Here is a 23,722-nt window from a genome sequence, read left to right on the forward strand (position 1 = left end):
AAACATAAGGAAAATACAAGTTACTTTAATCAGAGATGAGTGCCAAAAACAGCTATAAGGGTATCTTAAAAAGAACATAAATCCACTTGGTAGAACAATTGACAAAAAAGGTAAGATATAATAATGCCGTGAGTGATGATATATACAGATACTCAGGAGTCAAAAATTTACAAATATAGTAATAGTAATCAGGTGCGAAACCAACGAATACAAATAGGGTATAAATGAGGCAGGTAAGGGGGAGAGATAAAATGACAAGGAATTAATATGTGAGTTACCTGGGGGTAACTACGCTCCCTGCAGCTACTGTAGGAAATTTAAGGGCTTCCAAATGTTTAAGATAGTGTTTCTTGAACACTGACGGTGATTTCCACCCTGTATACCTGGAAAGATCCGTAAAATTCATGTGGTGAAAAAAGTTCACCGAAGTAGCAACCGCTCTGATATCATGTGCAAGAGGAAAAGAGTCAGGGCTAGCTTGTTTAATAAAATACAAAATCTGTTGCCTGATCCCTTTAATGGTAATGGTACCGCCTTGTTCTCTAACGAATAGAGGCCCAGAGGAGTTAGAGGAGGTCCGGGATAAATAAGACTTAAGAGTAGTAACAGGGCACAGAGACGGATCTTGCGTGAGGGGAACAATTTTCCAGGAGGACCATCTGTTCTGAGGGTCTTCGTTCTTAGCTAAAAAGAATTTGTTAGGTGAAAGAAGGACCTCTCCCGAAGGAAGGAACTCAATATGACCCGGGTCTCTTGATAAAGCTGCCAGTTCAGAAATTCTTGCCCCGGAAGCCAAACTCACCAGGAAAAGTGTTTTCCTGAGAAGGGGAATGTAATCACAAGAACTGTTAATGGTATCAGAAGCCAATTTGAGTACATCATTCAGGAACCAGGTAACCGGGGTAGGACGAGTAACCGGTTTCAGTCTGGCACAGGCTTTCGGAATTGAAGCTAACAAAGAGTCGGTTAAGTCTATGTTAAAACCCACTAGGAAGATCTTTTTCAAAGCAGATTTAATAGTGGTGATAGTATTGGCTGCCAGACCTGATTCTAATAAAGTTCTAAAGAAAGTGACTGTAAGGTTCAAGTTCATACAGTGTACGTCTGAGTCTATCAAAAATTTAGCCAACTTTTTAACCGCAGAATCATATTGGCGGATGGTGGAATCCCGTTTATCTGATTCTAGGAACAGGGTGTTTTGAGGATCGATATTGGCACCATGCATGGCCGCAAACTTCATGAAGTCCATAAAGTTAGGGCGCTCTGAATGTTTGAGAAAGCGTACACAACGCGTGTTTGTACTATCTGAGACAGAACCGGATTGGGTATCGGGTGAGGATGTAGTCTCAACTCTCGCAGGAGAGGGTACCAATTGCTCTTGGGCCAGTTGGGTGCGACCAAGGCTACTCGTCCCTTGAAGGATCTCAGTTTGTCTAGGACTTTCAGTAAAAGATTCACCGGGGGAAAGAGATAAATCCTTTCCCAGATGTCCCAATTCTGTGACATGGCGTCTGTGGCGTAGGCCTGAGGGTCTAGATTGGGAGCCACATATACTCTCAATTTGTGGTTGGACTCCGTGGCGAAGAGGTCCACTTGGAGACCCGGAACCCGAGAGAGAATCCACCGGAATGACTTTAGATCGAGTGACCATTCCGATTCTAGAGGGGAGGTCCGGGACAAGGCGTCTGCCACTACGTTCCGGACTCCCGCCAGGTGGACAGCTGAAAGATGCCAACGGTTCGAGGCTGCTAGGGAGAATATGGCTACTAGAACATGGTTCAGAGGCCCTGACTTTGATCCGCCTCTGTTGAGGCAGCGGACCACCACTTCGCTGTCGAGAACCAGACGAAGGTGTTGTCTCTTGGGTGGAGCGAGACGTTTCAGGGTTAGAAGAACTGCCATGGCCTCCAGCACATTGATGTGAAATTGGCGGAATAAGGGAGACCAAAGACCTTGAACTTTCCTGAGCTGAGAATAGCCTCCCCAACCTGATAGGGATGCGTCCGTGTGAATGATTAACTTCGGAGTCGGAAATCGAAGGGGAACTGACTTTGACAGATTGTTGGCCCTTGTCCAAGGTAGAAGTCTTTCCCGGAGAATGGGAGGAAGGCGGACTTTCCTGTCCCGGAGCTTCCGGTTCGCCCTCGAACGCCAGACACGATTGATATCTTTCAATTTTGCTTTCAGAAGTAGATCCGTCACTGAAGCAAATTGAAGGGACCCTAGGATCCTCTCTTGGAGTCGTCTGGAACTTACTTTGTCTTTGAGAAAGCGTTTGGTGTTCATTGCAATCTCTAACCTCTTGGGTTTGGGAAGACACAGAGTGTGAGATATAAGATCCCATTGCAGGCCGAGCCATTGGAACTTTGATTTCGGAAGAAGACGGGACTTCTTGAAGTTGATCTGGAAGCCTAGAGATTGAAGGTATTGGATGACTCTGTGAGTGGCTTTTATGCAATTTTGGGAGGTGTCTGACCAAATGAGCCAGTCGTCCAGATAGGCTACTACTTGAATCCCTTGATTTCTGAGTTCCTGAACAGCAACTTCTGCTAACTTTGTGAAAATCCTTGGGGCGATGTTGAGCCCGAAAGGCATCACCTTGAAGGAGTAATTTTTGTTTCCTAGGCGGAAGCCTAGATACGGACGGAAGTGTCTCGCTATCGGGACGTGATAATAGGCGTCTGTAAGATCGATAGAGGTGGTGACGGCCCCACGGGGAAGTAAGGTCCGCACCTGCGAGACGGTAAGCATTCGAAACTTGTCGCATTGAATGGACAAGTTGAGAAGGGATAGGTCTAGAATCACTCTTCTCTTGTCCGAATCCTTCTTCGGGACACTGAACAGCCGACCCTGAAACTTCAGGTGTTTCGTTTCTTGTATGGCGTTCTTTTGTAACAGGTCCTGGACAAATTCGACTAGGTCCGGAGTGGAATGCTGATGAAATCTGTTCGGTGGAGGAGGTCCTTGAATCCAACTCCACCCCAGTCCCTTGGAGATGATACTGAAAGCCCAGGGACTGAACCTCCATTTGTTGCGGAAGGCATAAAGCCTCCCCCCTACCCGCTGCACCTCAGTATTGGCTTGAGGAGTTGCCTCCACGTCCGCCTCGGAAGTTCTTTCCCTTGCGAAAGAATCTACCTCTACCTCTGTTCTGGTATGAACCACGGTGGTAGCCTCTACCTCTGTTATAACTCTGGGAAGAGCCTTGAGCCTCATAAGATTGGTTAAAGGCTGGAGAGGTGGTGGAGGCACCGGGAAGCTGGCTCTTAGGGAGCAGAACGGTGACGTAGTCGTCCGATGAAGGAGCCTGAGAGGTGGAAGGCTGTGCAGGAGCAGCAGGAGATGGAGGAAGAGGCTGCCGGAAAACGGACGAACTACTCTGCTGTTGCCGGAACTGAGTGGAGGTATACGGGCGGAGCTTCTTCCTACCCCGGGCTTGGTAACTTGCGGGATCATATTTCCGCTTAGGAGTCAAACCCCAACGGGCTTTAAGGCTCTGATTAACTCTAGTAGCCTCTGCCAAGACTTCCTCCACAAGATCCTCAGGGAAAAGATTTGGACCCCAACAAGAGGACCGGATAAGTTTATTCGGCTCGTGCCTAATAGTCGCCTCAGCCAGGACGTGTTTGCGGCACCTACGTTTAGCAAGAGCAAAGTCATATAAATCAAAATATAACGACTGCAAAGTAGCCTTATTGAGAGACTTAAAGATACTCTCAGTATCATAAGTTAAGGCTATCGACTCCGTAGACTTGGCCAAGTTCAAGGTTCGACCAACACGTAGGCGGGAATCATACTCCTGTTTAATAAGGGATTCCGGGAGACGGGGAAGCCGTTCACTAAACATAACTGAAGCACAGTCCGCTGTTAGCTTGCCAGAAGTAAAGGTGGTATGGACATTGTCCCAACACTCATTACCTGAAGGAAGAAGGAGGGAGATCGGATCCACCTCTCGGATGGGAGGCAAGGGCTTCTCCTCCAGAGCATATTGAAAAGCAAGCTCTGCAACCTTATTGACGCATGGAGTCACGGTATTCTTGTCCATTAAGAACATTGTGAAAGAACTTTTATGAGGCGTCAACATGGTATTGGTGCAACCAATATCATTCAGAAACCTAGCCCAAACAGATTGGGCTTGTTCCTTTGGGAAAATGACAGTCTCTTTGGGGACCTTATCCAGCCGAACCAGAGCTTCTTCGGTAAGCCTGGCATAACCATGAAATGGAAATGCGAGACCAGGAGGAAAGAATTCAAAGTCCTCTAGTGGACGAGTACCAAAACCTTCCAATGTTAACATCCCGTCTGAGAATGGGGAATGAAGAGCCATGCGCCAAGGGTTATTCTTGGTAAACGGCGGAAGCTTAGAGGCATCCGGGATGAGAGAGCTTTGAACTCGCTCCGGAGCACCCTGCTCTAATGCCCCAAGTCTCTGACCAATGTTAGAGAACATCGTGTCCATCTTGGCCTGCATTTCCGACACAATCTTAGATTGCATCTCCGACACAATGCGAAGCATGGCTGATTCGGAAAGGCCCGGGTTAGGAGCAGAAGTGGCGGATTGTACTCCCGGGTCGTGAGACTTAGAGGAGGAGCCGGAAGCCTTAGATGACGGGTTTGTATTTGACTTGGAACTATGGGAAGCCTTGTGGGGCTTACGAGCTTTTGGCAAAGTTCTAGATATAGACTTATCTTTGGGGGGAACCGGGTGTGATCGGTGAGACGAATCACGGTCCCCAGAAAAACCATGGAAAGAAGAGAGATCAGATGAAGAAGAAAGAGCGGGGCTGTGGATAGGAATCTCAGCGCCGGTAACACCTGCCTCACTTACCACCCTACCTGCATCCGGATCATCCAACAACATAGGTTCCACATCCAAGTTCAAGGAGGCAACATTGTCTTCCAGATCTCCGGGGGCATCCAACGGATCTTGTTCCTGGTCTATGAATCCCGCAATAGTGGCATCAATGTCGGCAATGATGGGTGCCGCAACATGCCTAGCCACAGCGGCTGAAGACTTGGCATTAGGGTAGATCATAGCACAGTAGTCTTCAGATAGGACGTAAGGCTGTTTCGATTTCACGTTTCGGGCAAATCCCCCAACCCACACTTTTAATGTGGCCCGAGCCGCAGTCTTCTGCTCCGGGGATGCCTGAAATAATAGTGGGAATTACAGGAAGGAAGATTCCCGGCGGTCCTTCAAGACCATAGAAATCTTACTAACTAGTGTATGTATACCAAAAAAAGGTAAAATAATTAGAAAGATAACATAGCCAACGAGACTCACCGAATCAGATCCGAGGGTGGTGATGAGGTCAAAACAGACCATACAATTATCAGGGTGCCAGACCACGATGTCTTCCAGCTGAACTCCGCAGAGGGCGTGAGACCTACATACAGTATGGCCACAAGGCTGGTGAAGGACAGCCGCACAGGCCGTCGTCTGACAATGCACCATCTATAAAAAGAATAGTATATGAGAAACTGTAATTCTCTTAAGTAGGGGCGGGTCCGGAGGACCCGGGACTAAACATAAGTCTAACTTAAGACTAGAGCTTAACTGTAATACTCTTAAGTAGGGGCGGGTCCGGAGGACCCGGGCCTAAACATAAGTCTAACTTAAGACTAGAGTATAGCTATCCATTCCGGTCGAGCCGGGATCATAAAGAAGGATGCAACAAAGAATTAAGACACATGGTGTCTGATTTCCCGGAGCGAGGTTAAGCCCCGGACCGGGAAATAAAAGTACATCCATAAACCAATACATATAGGAACTCCGGGATAGTGATCTGTTATATATAATCATAGGAACTGTTATAAATTAAGAGGGGGGCGGAACTGTAGATAAGAACCACCAACAGAACCCGGAGGGTTTCGTATAACATAATAAAAGTGTGATAGGTGAATATAAAATAGGGTGCACCGGGATCCTACTCTGTTGACCGGTGGCCAACCCGTCTAGACAGAGACGAAACCGCCGGGACACCCGGAGGACAAAGTCCATAAACACTGAACTACCCCCTCTAAAAGGAGGGAAGGCAACGGTCCCCTAGGGGAGGGGGGAGAGAAGCCTAGCCACCAACCTAGCGAGAGGGGGAGCTTGGGGGAGGATCACGTGATACGGAGCAGCAGGGCTACCAACTGACGATCCCCAAACACTACCAAAACAGATCATACGGAGTAATAGCACAAATATTCATTATAAAAGTAATAGCGTTGAAAAATATATAAATATACACATAAAAAATTAGGGCAAGGCATGCAAAATAATAAATAAATCCCAAAGGACAACAACCTGATGGCTTATATAATAAAAATTGCCGCCCAGTAACGAAGGTCGGCAAGCCATCTACGATACGTAACTGATATCGGCCCTAAATATGAACCACAAGGGTTCTAAACGCTAAATAATGAATATCCACTGTAAAACATATAAAAATTTAAACTAATAATAAAAATAATACACTTAGTAACACCGCGAGTGAAACTAAAAGCTCTCAAAACAGGAGTACCAACCGTAAGCGGAATCGAGCAAGACCGAGATGATCGAAGAGAATAAACTCCTATATTTTAAATATTAAACGATCTAGATTGCTCAAAACACAGCAAAACATAGCTTGGTACTTAACTTAGACGGTGTCTCCTGGGAAACCGATGAAGAAGCCATAATCCAGCGAAAAATAAGGCAAAACACGAGAGCACAAACAAGCGGGTTACCACACAGGCGTGCTAAAAAGGAGTTGGGTTCTGAGCGGATGCAGAGTTGGTGGTGCCGAGTGAGGTTGAACGGCTCTCCTCTATTGGGGTCTTTGTCGTGGATGAATCTAAATAGTGCGGGACCTCTGGATTATACGCCCAATTCTATACCGACACCAATAGGTGAGCGAGCTAGTTAACCTAGCACTCCTTTACATTTTTTCTCTGGTATATTTAGCAGTAAATTACCTAAGAATAAGTGCTAATAGGAGCTTATTCACTGGCCGGCACAGGTTCAAGCCCAGAAATCATATTTTCACTATGTTGTGTCGTTATCCAAGCTTCCATTGATCATGGAAGTACCCTGTCTAAGGTTCAAGAATGGCAGAAATATGGAGATGAAAGACTAAGTGACTGCTACCTACGCTTCTCTGCTTCCATCCTTGAAGGATATCATCCATGCTGAGTTCTTTTTGCAGTGGACAAGCCCGTAGGTTAATTCCTCATTAGTGTCCTATCTATAAAGTGTAGGCATGTAAAGAAGTGATTTCCTCCGCTCTTTCTTTACAAGTGGCAGGAACATATGGTAATGTATTCACCCAAATTTAATTGGCCAATTGTGGAAGATCTTTCACGCTAGCACATTTCAGATATTGAAGTGGGAAGGTTGACTGCAAGACCTTCCGTACTGATTAGGAAAATCAGTCCCGAAAAGAGATTTCAATTGCAAGTTCTCCTAAAACTATTACCAGATTAGGTCTTTTCAGATTTCGTATCTTTATACAGAATGTATAGAAGGATTCAGGTGCCTTCCTTGCTTTGCTCCTACAGTGTGATATCCCAGTAAGGTAACAGTTCTAGGTGAAGAAGAACAACTAACAATTAGTTCAAAGGGGAGAATCTCTCAATGAATCTCTAAATAAGATATGGTGTGTTTCCTCTTATGATTTTTAAGACATTCACGCCAGACCAGACTCTTTTTATCATAATCCCTCTTAAGAAACATTAGTGCGTCCTGGTGCTAAATGGTGGTAGGTGGGCAGGCAAAAAATTTCTCTTTACCGAACTTAAACGGTTGTATCTGGTTCATGTTTGGGAAATACTCCTTAATGAAATACTCTGGTTTGGAAATCTAGGATTACTAAAAATATAACTTAAAAATCAAATTTTAATAGAACATCTGGATTTTTTGATAGAAAGTATGTCTAAACTATACACAAAGTATAGTACTGTATAGTACAGTACTGAAATATAGAGAAAGCCAAAAAATTCATGTAAATTACTGTTAAAAATACATACTATTAATGTTTGTAAATATATTTCTCAATGACAAGGTCTTGTTTTCAATTTGATTTCTAATATCTTTTTTATGGATTTCCAACAATAGAATATTACAGTATTTTATAAATTATTGATTTTATAAAAGTATATTGTCAAAAAAGTATATATATACATATAGTAATTTTAGCTTTTATTTGTTCATTTACAGCATGATTTGACCAAGTGGATACATGTCTGGTAAAGTCGTTGGACGGGTCGTGTACAAAGACTGGAATGATTCATATCTGTACCTTCTCAACTATTAAAGTTAGAAAACCAGTAAATATTCCTTAATAATGGGACGTGGAGAACAAGAGGAGGACAAGGAGGCCAAACATCAAGATAATGATGACGACATTGAGGTAGGGAGCATTTGAAGAAGTTTTTGTGTAGTTTACCCTAGTCCCGTTTTCTATGAGGGGTAACCTCAGGTGGAGTGGTACACGCCCTGAGGCTATCCTTTGGTCAGAGAGCATGCTTGCTCAGGTCTCGATCTCCAGTAAGTTCTCTGGTCGCGTCGTGATAACATCTTGACGCTCTTTCCTTACCCAGTGCAACCCTTTGTGTCCCCGACCCCCCTTTTGTATCTTATGCGGTCCCCACGTGGACCCATTGTGTTCATTCTATACCCCTTCCCACCCTTATCCTCTGTGTTCGTCGTGTAGGGGCAGCTTATGTTCTCCTACAGCCACGTGTCCGGAGTGCGAGTCCTGGAACGTGGTGCAGTGGGTGCGCTTCAGCACCAAGAAGAAGAATGCGTCCAAGGGGTCACATAGGAAGACGAGCCTTTCCTCGCCGCTTACTTCTCCCGATGCCTCGTTGAATGGAGCTTCTTTTATACAGCCACCTTCCCCTACCCAGAGTAGGGGACGAGGTAAGTCAGTTGTGGGGAAGTGGCCTTTGCTCTTCCCCAGGAGTCTGAGTGGGTGCGGTATAGCACCAAGAAGAAGTAGGCGACGAAGAGGTCGCCTAAGAAGCCTAGCGTCCCTTCCTCCCTTGCTTCGCCGGGCGTCTTGTCTGACAAAGCTTCCCTACCACCCTCCCCTACCCAAAGTAGGGGACGAGGTAAGTCCGTTGCGGGGAAGAGGCCCGCGGCCCTTCCCCAAGAGTCTGATCTTCAGGATAGTGGGGTTGTGGCGTCGTTCCAGATGAGGGAGGGGCAGGAGTGTATATGGGAGACAGAGTCCTGGTGCAAGCAGGCCACGTCTCCTCTGATGACCCCATGTGGGGGAAAAATGTCCCTAATTCTTCTCCAGCCTCTTTGGCGTGTTTTTCAGTCACTTCTGCAGCCGAGGACGTCGCCGAGAAGGAGCCTCCCAAGACGAGGCGCTGAGGAAGCTCAGGAGACGAAGGGAGAAGTCCTGCAAGAAGTTGTCGCGTTCTCGCTACCCCTCGGTGTCGTGCCACGAGAGTCAGCACTCAAGATCCCCCAAGAGCAGTGAGTGGGTGGTGATTCACCTCGACAGGCTGCTGGAGCTAGCTGCGGCACCGGGCCCTTCAAGTTGGCGTCCGAGGACGAACACCCCGGATAGATACTCCTCTGGCAGCAGCGGCACCCGACGGACGGACTCATCATGGCAGGTTCCAGTTGACAGGCGTAAGTCCGCGAAGGTTCTGGCTCCATCCGCCCAGCGGAGAGAGTCGCCCCTTCGGTCTGGCAGCCGAGTCCTGACCCCCAAAGGCCACCTAGCTCGTCACGAGCGCAGCCCTCGGTTTTCCTCGATGGGCAGGCCCGCAGATACGAGAACCTCCGGAAGAGTTGTTGGACCCAGGACGGAGTCCCCCGTTCCGACGGAGATGCCCGTCCTTCGACGTGAACCCCGGCAACCCTACTGCAGGCTCTGGCAGACCGGCATAAGTCCGCGAGGGTTCCGACTCCTTCCGCCCAGCGGAGAGTCGCCCCTTCGGTCTGGCAGCCGTGTCCCAGCCTCCAAGACTTCGACAGCCAGGTCTCGGTCGACAGGCATAAGCCCGCGAAGGTTCCGACTTCTCCCGCCCAGCGGAGAGAGTTGTCCCTTCGTACTGGCAGCCTTGTCCCGGCCTCCGGTTCTTCGATGGCCTGCCCTGAACGAAGGAACCAACCAGCCAGCACGGGGAAGCAAGTGGCTCCATGGATCTCCGCAGGAGCTCCATCCTTCCAGCGGAGATAGCCGCTGGCTCGACCCGGCAGCATGGCATCCATACCCGGTACCACGACAGCTCCATTCAGGCTTCGTGGTCAACCGCTGGTATACCAGGGTACTCACACCCCACGGATTCCCCGGTAGGGGGTAGACCCATGACGGCTACCTCCGTCCCAGTGGCTTCATCCGTGATGGAGATAGCCGCTCCATCGTCCCGGCCAGCCCCATCCAAGCATTGGAGGATGCCGGGGACACACCCATGACGGCTACCTCCGTCCCGGCGGCTCCACCCGTGATGGAGCCAGCCGTGCCATCGTCCCGGCCAGCCCCATCCAAGCATCGGAGGCAGCCGCTGACATGGCAGGGTACTTAAACCCCACGGATCTCCCCGGGAGGGGGTAGACCCATGACGGCTACCTCCGTCCCAGTGGCTTCATCCGTGATGGAGATAGCCGCTCCATCGTCCCGGCCAGCCCCATCCAAGCATTGGAGGTGGCCGCTGACACATCCATGACGGCTACCTCCGTTGCGGCGGCTCCATCCGTGATGGTGCCAGCCGTGCCATCGTCCCGGCCAGCCCCATCCAAGCATCGGAAGAGGCTGCTGACATGGCAGGGTACTTAAACCCCACGGATTTCCCCGGGAGGGGGTAGACCCATTACGGCTACATCCGTGACGAAGGCAAAGGGGCTTTCCCCCTAGCGGGTCGAACGGAGCTATTGCCTCTCCAGTGCCTGCCTCAGTGGCCGTTGGAGAGAGACCCCCGCTCCTTTGCCCAGTGCCTCTTCGGCTCCGTCCGCCCGTCGGATGTAGAAGTTGGCACACGTAATCTTTCCCTTGCCTTGCCCGCCGTAGGGGAGCTTCGACTCCTCAGTTAACCTTCAGACCCTCCTACTCGGGCTCCAGGAGAGGGCGTTCAGGCCGCGGCTCTCGAAGGAGTTAGGAGGGGAGGCCCCCTACTCCTGCTGGCGCCTCAGGTGTGGGGATGCCTCAAACGATATTGGCAAGCATGGCGGGACCACGGAGCAGATCCGTGGACCGTACCAGTACTAAAGGAGGGGTACAAGCTGCCCTTCCTAGCGGACCCCCACCTCGGATCCCAGATCAACAGGCGGAGTGGTTGGCACCCAACGACCCCTTGAGAGTAGCAGTATTGCAGGAAGAAGGCTCAGCAAGGCTGGCAAAAGGGGAAGTAGAACCAGTCGAGAAACCGAGTCCAGTGTTCTACAACAGGCTCTTCCTGGTGGAGAAGGCGACAGGGTTCTGGAGACTGGTCATAGATCTTTCAGCCCTCAACAGTTCGTGTGCAACACCGACTTCAAGATGGACACTCCGAAGTCGGTCCTAGCGACCTTGAAGGAGGAGGACTTCATGAGGTCCATAGGCCTCAAAGACGTCTACTTCCAGGTCCCTGTTCATCCTTCCAACTGGAGGTTCCCAAGGGTAAAATGGAGTACCAAAACGTGGCAGTTCAAAACCCTATGCTTCGGACTGTCGACAGTCCTCAGGGCTTCACGAAGGTCTTCGCAACAGTTTCAGGCTGGGCGCACGAACAGGATGTCCGCCAGATTCGGTACCTAGATGACTGGTTGTTGCTTTCAGTCTCAGAGGAAGTACTGAGGGAGCAAGGCGAGAAGCTCCTGCAGTTCTACAATATCTTGAGTATCATCATCAACCTGGAGAAGTCCCGGCTGATTTCCTCCACCAGGATGACCTACCTAGGGTTGGTTCTAGACTCCCGGATGGCGAGGTCCTTCCCCTCCGAGGAGAAACTGGACACCCTGAAACAGATACTCTGGCCCTTACTGTCGGGCCAGCCCAGGAGAGCCAAGGTCTGGCAGAGACTGATAGGACTCCCCGCACTAGATAGTCCTGGTGTCCCCGGAGACGAAGGAAGTCCTGGGGTGGTAGCAATCGGAACAAACACCCTCAAGGGAATGCCCTTTGCTACCGACCCTCCGGAGATGCTCCTGTTCACGGCAAAAGGTAAATGGGAAGTCGAGGAGACGAACCTGCACACATACGTGCTGGAGATGAGGACCGTACAAAGAGTGTGCCTAGAGATCGTCCATCTACCCTGGGGAAGCTCCGTGGATCCGGGGTGCGACAACGCCACGGTGGTGGCCTACGTGAAAGAGCAAGGAGGACTGAAGTCGAAGGAACGGTGCAGCCTCACGATGGAGTTCCTAGAATGGGCTGAAGTGGAACAAATCAGTTTTTCAGCCAGATTCTCTCCGGGGAAGAGGAACGTCCTGGCCGACGGCCTCAACAGGATGGGTCAAGTGGTAGGGCCCGAGTGGTCCCTACACCCAGAAGTGGTCAAAACCCTCTCCCTGAAGTGGGGCTCGCCGGTGGTAGACCTCTTCGCCACGAGACTAAACGCACAGCTCCCCGTGTTTTGTTTTCCTTTGCCAGATCCAGCAGCAGCGTTCAAGGATGCCTTCCAATGAGACGGACAGCCAACCTGTGGGTGACTTTGGTAGCGCCCTGGTGGCCAGAGAGAGAGTGGTTCGCGGATCTAAGGAACTGGCATGCCTTACACCTGGGCCACTTCCAGACAGACCAGACCTTCTCCGGCAGCCTCACTTCCAGATGTTCCACGAAAACCCTTCGTCCCTCCTTCACGCGTGTAGGTTATCGAGCGTCTCCTGAAAAAGGAAGGATTTCCGTCGAGGACGGCATCAAGGATGTCAGGGTACCTTAGGCGTTCGTCAGTCGAGGTGTACCTGGCATAGTGGGCTACCTTTTCTAAAGGGTGCTCCTCGAAGGACATCAGGCCGTTAGGGGCCTCCATTCACGAGATAGCAGACTTCTTGGTCTATCTCAGGGACGAAGTGGGCATGTCCATCCCAAGTCTTCCTCCTGAAGGACATAGACCTGGGTGCCTCCAGGTAGATCTCGAAGCTCTTCAAGAGCTTCGAGCAGTCGTTTTCCCCCCAAGCCGTTAGAGTGCCCCAGGGGGATGTGGCTTGGGTACTTGAAGATGCTTTTGGAACCTCCCTTCGAGCCTCTAAAAGACATTCTAGACAAGGAGCTCACCCTCAAGGCAGTCTTTCGTTTAGCTCTGGCATCAGTAAAGAGTAGGCGAGATTCTTGGCCTGTCGTACGAGATCTCACACTCGAATGGCTGGCAAGAAACTACTTTCAGATTCTTACCCTCCTTCGTAGCCAAGACTCAGAATCCAGCTGTTTGGGACCCCAAAGTGGAATTGTTCTCAGTGCCAGCTATCCCTCGCTCGGACAACCCGAGGGACTTGCAGTATGGCAGTATTTAGAAAGGACAGCTAGACTTCATCCCGAGATCAGGAGTCTGTTCATTTTCCTCGGGACTGTGAAGAAGCCAGTCTCCAAGAACACTTTCTTCATCTGGATAAGGCAAGTGATCGTCAGGCCCTGCAGTAGTGCAGGGGTCCCCTTTCCAGGAAAGCCCAGACCCCACGGCATTAGGAGTCTAAATACTTCTTTGGCGTTTGAGAAAAACATGGCAGTGGGCCAAATCCTGAGGGCAGGTACTTGGTCTAACCAGTCGACCTTTACGGCTCACTGCTTGAAGGACTACTCGAGAAAGTCTCTGGGCGGGTTCTCGCTCGGTCCCGTCATTTCCGCGCTCCAAACGGTTTAATGGTGTAGCCCCAGTGGGAACTGCGGGTAGCGAATCCAAGAGACACAGGTTCCTTCCTGAGCCCCCTTGTTCTTCCTTCCCCGATTCCCTTACCGGAAATGACTCTGGTAGCCCCCTGAAACTGCCATGGGATACAATATCATTGGAAGGACATGTCTCTTAGGATTCTTGCAGAAGTGAGTTATTTCGACACTAAGATGGTTTTTTGCGTAGTTTTCCCTATTTTCTCGTGTTTTCTTTGAGGTCAGCAGAACCTAGTCTCCTACCTAGGTTCCTCTTCTATTCTCGTCACGGTCTCTAGGTCCTGAAGGACACTCCCACCTCCTAAGGTATAAGTCTCCTAAGAAAGTAGTTCGAGGTACGTACTCTGTGTTGGAACAAATCACAAATTTTAAGTAATTTGTATTTTTCCTAACAGTACTTACCTCGAACTACTTTCGGGTAATGGGCCGCCCATCCTACCCCGAGTGCCTTGCTGGACTTCATAGATACCTAAGCTATCAAGAACTTACTGGAGATCGAGACCTGAGCAAGCATGAGATCGAGACCTGAGCAAGCATGCTCTCTGACCTGGGGATAGCCTCAGGGTGTGTACCACTCCACCTGAGGTTACCTCTCATAGAAAACGGGACTAGGGTAAACTACACAAAACTCTGGTCGGTTGGGAGGAGATCCCAGATACTGCTAAGAAAGTAGTTCGAGGTGAGTACTGTTAGGAAAAATAAAAATTGCTTAAAATTTGTGAGATATATATATATATATATATATATATATATATATATATATATATATATATATATATATATGTATATATATATATATATATATATATATATATATCGTATACACATACTCTTCATACTGTATTTATCAATCATCTACTACGCCTATTGATGCAAAGGGCCTCTGTTAGATTTCACCAATTGTCTCTATCTTGAGTTTTTAATATGATACTCCTCTATTCATCATCTCCTACTTTGCACATCATAGTCCTCAGCCATGTAGGCCTGGGTCTTCCAACTCTTCTAGTGCCTTGTGGAGCGCAGCTGAACATTTGGTGAACTAATCTCTCTTGGGGATGCGAAGAGCATGCCCAAACCATCTCCATCTACCCATCATCATGATCTCATCCACGTATGGCACTCGAGTAATCTCTCTTATAGTTTAATTTCTAATCCTGTCCTGACATTTAACTCCCAATATCCTTCTGAGGGCTTTATTTTCAAATCTACTAAATTTATTGGAGATTGTTTCATTGTCATACCCTGACTCATGTCCATAGAGTAACACCAATCTCACTAAACTGATATATAGTCTGATATTTATATTTCAGGCAATTTGGTTTCCAAAATTTACCTAACCTAGCCATTGTCCGATTTGCTTTTTTCAATCTTTCACTAAACTCTAATTCTGAAGACTCTATATTGGAGATCATAGTTCCTAAATACTTGAATGATTCTACCTCATTAATCCTGTCTCCTTCCAATGATATTTCATCTTCCATTGTATACTCCTTTGTCATCCTCTCTGTCTTTCTTCTATTTATCTTCATCCCAACCTTCTGTGATATTTTATGCATTCCGGTAAGCAAGTATTGTAAATCCTTTGGTGTTCTGCTAACAAGGACAGCATCATCAACATACTCTAGGTCTGCTAAATTCCTAAAAACCAATCCAGTCCAATCATTCTCCACCATCTCTGTCTGTTCTACACATTACAAAATCCATGAGGAGCTTAAACAACATAGGTGACAACACATTCCCTTGGAGTACTCCGCTGTTTACGGGAAGCTCATTTGATAAGTCACCATTAACATTAACTTAGCACTTGCTATGCTCATGAATAGACAATCAAATTTACATTTTTCAATATTAATCTTACCCGATGATCATGTAGCTGTCAACTCTGTTGCCCGACAGAAATCTACGGTCGGGATACGCCAGCGATCGCTATACAGGTGGGGGTGTACACAACAGCGCCATCTGTGAGCAGGTACTCAAGTACTTCTTGTCAACAAGAACTCAATTTTTCCTCTGTCGTGCCACCGGCTAGACCTACTGGGATACGCTGTTGATTCTGGAGTTATTGCTCACGATTTGGTGATGTATTTGCTCTAGAGTTTAGCCTTCGCTATTCAGGAAGCTTTATCTTTAGCTTAGCAAGCTTTTGGAATTAATTTGAATTATTTATGGTGACGAAGAGAGTATGGACTCTCCTTCACTTTTAAATGGCCGACCCTTCCCTTAGACGGAAGTGTTGGTGTCGAAGAGAGTATAGACTCTCTTTCACTTTTTATTTTATATCTCTCCGCCATTTATAGGCCTCTTCGATTAACTTTCCTTAAAAAAAAAAAAAAAAAAAAATATGCGACCTTTCCTAATAGTAGGCGGTCCTTACTTGGAACCGAAGTTAATTAACATTGAGCTCGTCATATCGTTTTTCCTGTTAAGAATTTATGCTATTTTAATTTTATGTTTTTGAAAGAATTTCTTTGATAAGTCTCGTACTGTTTTCAAAGTTGAACTAACGTTTTGTTTAGTCTCCGCAGTTGTTGACGTTCAGAACGTTCAACTTGCGCTCTATCGTTACGATAGAGAGAGAGTATTCACGGTTTCACGCTGCTGTAAGAGTAAACCGATTCTAGCGTTTCGTTCATTCTTTCTTAGCTTAAATGGTTTTAATTCTAATAAAGGAGCTTTTTATTTGGGAAACCTTTCAGTTTTTTTTTTCCCTTTAACAAATAATATGTTTTAACGATATATATAATTGGGCTCATCTCTCAGGTTCTAAGTCAAGAGAGAGAGAGAGAGAGAGATAGAGACGGAGGGAGAGAGAGGAGGATAAACGTTTCGTTCAAGCGGGTAACGTTGTTCTCGTTTTTTTTGCTCTTCTCCCTAGTCGATAGAGGGGAAGAAGGTAAAACGTTTCTAGAGTTTTATTCTTGTTCCCAGGCTTTATGCGGTGAGAGATTTTAAACGTAGTTTATTTGATCTAGTGTTTAGTCTCTTTTCCAGCCACTGAATTCTTTATCTTTCATTATGTTTTTCTGTTACATTGTAATACTGTTTTCGCAATTACTACCTTTTAATGAAGGATAGGATTGCGTGTTTCAGGTACAAACCACTTAAAGTTTCGAGTTCAGTGAAATAAGTGCAAACAGAAAATCAAAAGTGATAAAGTGATATGCGCAAAGTGTTACAGTGTTGCGTTCGAGGGTTCGTCTGTTCGTGCCAGTGGTTCACCTAGTCTGGGACCTCTTACAAGCTCCCAAGCCCAGGGGAGAAGTAATGTCGAAGGACTTATGGGTTCCTCAGGCCTTGATCGACGAACAGACGTTTCCCTCTGTGGTTTCGGGTGTATCTACACACGTTGCCGACGTGATCACCCCACCCACACAAAGACGAGAGAGCCCATTTATTCCTCGTCTGCGGAAGAGGTTTCTCGCAGAAACCATGGACCAAATCTTGCAGCTTTTAAGTGCAAGTCGGTCCCTTCCGCGCAAGTCCAACGGCCTAGGTGTAGCCACTGGGTCAGTTCGGACTCGCTGCAGTACGACAACTGCACACCTCCTAAGAGAGGCTAGGTGGTACCGCAACAGGCAGTAACTCCGTCTGTTGCCGCACCAGCTGTTTTAGACCCTCAGTCACAACGGACAGTAGCTCCGTTTGTTGTTGTCTTTCATAGACCCTAGTGGTCCATGCTGCAGACTTTACAGTCTCAGCTTGCTCCTTCATACAGGAGTATCATGCTGGAAGGTTGACAATGCAGCCTGTTTACCTACAACCCGCCGAGGTTGTGCGCTCAGCAGATACTGCGGCTGCCTGCTCCCACACCACACCTGTGAGAGCTCCTCCACCGATGCGCAGTCCTCACTGCCAGACGCATGTTCTTGCTGCACCATCTGCTAACATGCGTGAGCTGCCGCATCAGGAGTTGCCGGGTTCCAGCACTATGCGGCATTCTCCTCAGCCCATGCAGCATGCTCTGCAGACCTTACAGCATGCTCCGCTTACCATGCAGCATGAGCCGCATTCCATGCAGCATGAGCCTCATCCCATGCAGCATGAGCCTCATCCCATGCAGCATGAGCCTCATTCCATGCAGCATGAGCCTCATCCCATGCAGCATGAGCCGCATGCCATGCAGCATGAGCCGCATACCATGCAGCATGAGCCGCATCCCATGCAGCATGAGCCGCATACCATGCAGCATGAGCCGCATGCCTTACCTCATGCTCTGCATACCATACCGCATGCTCTGCATACCTTACAGCATGCTCTGCATACCTTACAGCATGCTCTGCATTCCTTACAGCATGCTCTGCATACCTTACAACATGCTCTGCATACCTTACAGCATGCTCTGCATACCATACCGCATGCTCCTCAACCCACCGCAGCCCCTCCCACGCACCAGCACTCTGCTTTTGTTGTTGCCAGCTCCCACACTCCGACTGCGGAGAAGGTTGACGATGCACCCGTGGGCCTACACCTCCCACGGTTGTGCGCCCGGCATGGCTTCATGCTCTCACACTCTTGTTGTGAGAGCTCCTCCACCCATGCACAGTCAACCCTGCCAGATGTTTGATGACTCCCACACACAGAGCACTCCGTTGCCGTGCGGGAGCTACCACAAGCTGCCGTGTTTTGACACGGTGTGTCAGCCTCCGCAACACACTGTGGTTACCGCCACTCGCCAGCAGCAAACTAGTCAGGCAGGAGTTGAGGCTTCCCCACACATCTTTGGTTGTTGCCAACTCACAAACTGTCATGCAGTTACATGACGTTGCCTTCTGGTCTGCTACTTATACACCAGTGCTGTATGTCCTCACGCTCCTGTTGTGGTTGACAGTTCAGTTTTTGACAGTTCACAGACTGTCAAGCAGTTTCAGAACGTTGCCTTCTGGTCTGCTGCTTTTGCACCAGTGAAACCCTCACTGAGAGAACTTAGCTTTTCTCGGATATGGTTCCTGTAGATGAGAAAGTGCTGTTCTCCCTCCTTCTGATATTCCCTTGAGGACTCTGTCATTTGGAGAGGAGCCTTAAGCTGCTTAGCCTCCTATGGACTTTTATTTAAGCATAACATGCTTCCAGGGAGGGTAAATGGTTCCGCTTCAGTCGCTAACCCCGTCTGTTGCCACACCTGCTCCCATAGACCTTGAGCTTTGTTGCAAGACATGCAGTCCAAGCTTAGTCCTTGATAGAGGATTTCTTTTTACGGAGTCAGTGTGTCACTGGGAAGACGTTCAACAACCAGCAGAGGTGACTTGTTGTGACGCGGTGCGGCAACCTCAGCAACCCGATAAAGAGTTGTCTGTACTACCCAGACAGTCTAGACAGTTTCGGGTTGTCGCTGTACTTCCTCGCTTCCCCATGGTTGACAGTTCACAGACTGTGCAGCAGTACCATGATCTTGTGTCCGGCTCCATCAGACGACTGGCTTTTAAGAGCTCCCACAAGTCGTCGCTGTCTGGAGAATCTCAGATGGACTATGGATCTGACCAAGGAACTGGGCCTCCTGGTCAATTTAGAGAAGTCCCAGCTCGTCCCATCCCAGACCTTTGTCTACCTGGGTATGGAGATTCAGAGTCGAGTTTTTCGGGCTTTTCCGTCGGCCCCAAGGATCAACCAAGCCCTAGAATGCATCCAGAGCATGCTGAGAAGGAATCGATGCTCAGTCAGGCAGTGGATGAGTCTAACAGGGACACTTTCATCGCTGGCCCTGTTCATCGAGTTAGGGAGACTCCACCTCCGCCCCCTTCAGTATCATCTAGCTGCTCACTGGATAAAGGACATGACGCTAGAGACGGTCTCAGTTCCTGTTTCCGAAGAGATGAGGTCTACTCTAACGTGGTGGAAGAACAGCTTTCTTCTCAAGGAAGGTCTACCTTTGGCTGTTCAGAACCCCGACCGCCGTCTCTTCTCGGACGCATCAGACACGGGCTGGGGTGCGACATTGGACGGACAGGAATGCTCGGGAACATGGAATCAGGAGCAAAGGACACTTCACATCAATTGCAAGGAGTTGTTGGCGGTTCATCTGGCCTTGATAAACTTCAAGTCCCTCCAGCTAAACAAGGTGGTGGAGGTGGACTCCGACAACACCACAGCCTTGGCTTACATCTCCAAGCAGGGAGGGACTCATTCGAGGAAGTTGTTCTAGATCGCAAGGGACCTCCTCATCTGGTCAAAAGATCGAAAGCTCACGCTGGGAACGAGGTTCATTCAGGGCGATATGAATGTCATGGCAGATCGCCTCAGCCGGAAGGGTCAGGTCATCCCCACAGAGTGGACCCTTCACAAGAATGTTTGCAGCAGACTTTGGGCCCTGTGGGGTCAGCCAAACATAGATCTGTTCGCTACCTCGATGACCTAGAGGCTCCCGTTGTATTGTTCTCCGATTCCAGACCCAGCAGCAGTTCACGTGGATGCTTTTCTGCTGGATTGGTCCCATCTCGACCTGTATGCATTCCCGCCGTTCAAGATTGTCAACAGGGTACTTCAGAAGTTCGCCTCTCACAAAGGGACACGGCTGACGTTGGTTGCTCCCCTCTGGCCCGCGAGAGAATGGTTCACAGAGGTACTGCAATGGCTGGTCGACATTCCCAGGACTCTTCCTCTAAGAGTGGACCTTCTACGTCAACCTCACGTAAAGAAGGTACACCCAAACCTCCACGCTCTTCGTCTGACTGCCTTCAGAGTATCGAAAGACTCTCAAGAGCTAGAGGCTTTTCGAAGGAGGCAGCCAGAGCGATTGCCAGAGCAAGGAGGACATCCACTCTCAGAGTCTATCAGTCTAAATGGGAAGTCTTCCGAAGCTGGTGCAAGGCCAATGCAGTTTCCTCAACCAGTACCACTGTAACCCAGATTGCTGACTTCCTGTTACATCTAAGGAACGTAAGATCCCTTTCAGCTCCTACGATCAAAGGTTACAGAAGTATGTTGGCCGCGGTTTTCCGCCACAGAGGCTTGGATCTTTCCACCAACAAAGATCTACAGGACCTCCTTAGGTCTTTTGAGACCTCAAAGGAACGTCGGTTGTCCACTCCAGGCTGGAATCTAGACGTGGTCCTAAGGTTCCTTATGTCATCAAGATTTGAACCTCTCCAATCAGCCTCTTTTAAGGACCTCACATTAAAAACTTTTCCTCGTGTGCTTGGCAACAGCTAAAAGAGTAAGTGAGATCCACGCCTTCAGCAGGAACATAGTTTTCACATCTGAAACGGCTACATGTTCCTTGCAGCTCGGTTTTTTGCTAAAAACGAGCTTCCTTCACGTCCTTGGCCTAAGTCGTTCGAGATCCCAAGCCTGTCCAACTTGGTGGGGAACGAACTGGAGAGAGTACTTTGCCCAGTTATAGCTCTTAGGTACTATCTAAAAAGGTCAAAACCTTTACGAGGACAATCAGAAGCCTTATGGTGTGCTATCAAGAAGCCTTCTCTTCCAATGTCTAAGAACTCAGTTTCTTACTACATCAGGCTTCTGATTAGGGAAGCACATTCTCATCTGAAGGAAGAAGACCTTGCTTTGCTGAAGGTAAGGACACATGAAGTGAGAGCTGTGGCTACTTCAGTGGCCTTCAAACAGAACCGTTCTCTGCAGAGTGTTATGGATGCAACCTATTGGAGAAGCAAGTCAGTGTTCGCATCATTCTATCTCAAAGATGTCCAGTCTCTTTACGAGAACTGCTACACCCTGGGACCATTCGTAGCAGCGAGTGCAGTAGTAGGTGAGGGCTCAGCCACTACATTCCCATAATCCCATAACCTTTTTAACCTTTCTCTTGAATACTTTTTATGGGTTGTACGGTCGGCTAAGAAGCCTTCCGCATCCTTGTTGATTTGGCGGGTGGTCAATTCTTTCTTGAGAAGCGCCGAGGTTAGAGGTTGTGATGAGGTCCTTTAGTATGGGTTGCAGCCCTTTATACTTCAGCACCTAAGAGTCGTTCAGCATCCTAAGAGGACCGCTACGCTCAGTAAGGAAGACGTACTTAATAAATGCAGAGTAATGGTTCAAGTCGTCTTCCTTACCAGGTACTTATTTATTTTATGTTATTTTTTAATAACTAATAAAATGAAATACGGGATACTTAGCTTCTTTGTTAACATGTATGCTGGTCTCCACCCACCACCCTGGGTGTGAATCAGCTACATGATCATCGGGTAAGATTAATATTGAAAAATGTTATTTTCATTAGTAAAATAAATTTTTGAATATACTTACCCGATGATCATGAATTTAAGGACCCGCCCTTCCTCCCCATAGAGAACCAGTGGACCGAGGAGAAAATTGAGTTCTTGTTGACAAGAAGTACTTGAGTACCTGCTCACAGATGGCGCTGTTGTGTACACCCCCACCTGTATAGCGATCGCTGGCGTATCCCGACCGTAGATTTCTGTCGGGCAACAGAGTTGACAGCTACATGATCATCGGGTAAGTATATTCAAAAATTTATTTTACTAATGAAAATAACATTTTTCAATATTAATCTTACCCGATGATCATGTAGCTGTCAACTCCGTTGCCCGACAGAAATCTACGGTCGGGATACGCCAGCGATCGCTATACAGGTGGGGGTGTACTCACCAGCGCCATCTGTGGTCAGGTACTCAAGTACTTCTTGTCAACAAGACCTCAATTTTTCCTCTGTCGTGCCACCGGCAAGACCTACATGGATACGCTGTTGATTTTGGAGTCTTTTGTTCACGATTTGGTGAAGTATTTGCTCTGAAATTTAGCCTTCGCTTTACAGGAAGCTTTAGCCTTAGCTTAGCAAGCTTTTGGTTTTAATTTGATTCATTGGTTAACGATCTTTGCTTTACTTTGGAATTCCCCCTTTGACTACTTCTAAAATTCAAGATGTCTGACCATTCCCAAGTTCCTAAATACAGGCGATGTAGTGTTAGGACTTGTAATAGGCGTCTTCCGAAGGCCTCTGTTGATCCTCACACCGTATGTTCCAATTGTAGGGGAAAATCCTGTCAATTGGAAGATCGATGTGGGGAATGTGCTGGGCTTTCGGAATTCGATTTTAATGAATTCCTCAGATATACTCGTAGGTTAGAGAAGGAGAGAGATAGGAGGAGTTCTTCTCGCTCTTTGGATATTTCCTCTCCCCATGCCCCTCAACCTTTTCCTTCCCCTGTGGTGGTGACCCCCGAACCTGCTACGAGTGCTCAGCCTGCAATGGCTGATATGTTGCGTGCCATTCAGGCTCTCGGTGATGAGGTGGAGTCGTTGGTGAGTGACCGCAATCAGCTCTTGGCAGATGTCAGAGAGCTGAAAGCGAAGAGTGCAGTGGGAAGTGTTAGTGCTAGTGCTGTGCATAGTGTCAGTGTCAGTGTTGCGCATGAGGATACATCTGTGCGTGCCAGTCGTCCTCCCAGTCCGGGACCTCTTGCAAGCTCCCAAGCCCAGGGGAGAAGCAATGTCGAAGGACCAAAGGGTTCGGCAGGCCTTGATCGGCGCACAGATGTATCCTCAGTGGTTGCGGACGTATCTGCTAAGGATCGTCCCTTCCACTCCCAGACGAATGAGCCCTTACATTCCTCGTCTGTGGAAGAGGTTTCCAGGAGGAAACGGTGGACAAAGGTCTCACGACCGCTCAAACGTAAGGTCCCTTCCGAGCTAGTCCAACGGCCCAGGTGTAGCCACTGGGTCAGTTCGGACTCGCCGCAGTCATCTGATGACTGCACACCTCCCAAGAGAGGTAGAGTGGTCCCTCAACAGGCCTCTGCTCCCACCACAGTAGACCCTAAGTGGTCCATGCTGCAGACTATGCAGTCTCAGCTTGCGGCCTTTATGCAGGAGTATCATGCAGAGAAGGTTAACACCCCTCCTCCTGTGAGAGCTCCTCCACCGTTGCGCAGTCCTCACTGCCAGACGCATGTTCGTGCTGCACCTTCTGCTTACATGCGTAAGCTGCCGCATCGGGAGTTGCCGGGTTCCAGCACTATGCGGCATTC

The 23,722-nt window shown here is 48.4% G+C and overlaps 1 protein-coding gene across 3 annotated transcripts in view; it reads left to right on the plus strand.

Annotated features, from left to right (window-relative positions):
* LOC137629513 (cilia- and flagella-associated protein 100-like) overlaps window positions 1–23,722 on the plus strand; it is a 214,085-nt gene that overhangs the window by 80,749 nt on the left and 109,614 nt on the right. For all 3 annotated transcript variants that reach the window (XM_068360880.1, XM_068360879.1, XM_068360877.1), the window contains exon 2: window positions 8,183–8,375. In XM_068360880.1, coding sequence (XP_068216981.1) covers window positions 8,310–8,375 — 66 coding nt within the window. In that variant the 5' untranslated portion in view covers window positions 8,183–8,309. The remainder of the gene's footprint in view (window positions 1–8,182; window positions 8,376–23,722) is intronic.

The sequence above is a fragment of the Palaemon carinicauda genome, chromosome 37, assembly GCF_036898095.1.
Source record: "Palaemon carinicauda isolate YSFRI2023 chromosome 37, ASM3689809v2, whole genome shotgun sequence".
Taxonomy (NCBI): Eukaryota; Metazoa; Arthropoda; class Malacostraca; order Decapoda; family Palaemonidae; genus Palaemon; species Palaemon carinicauda.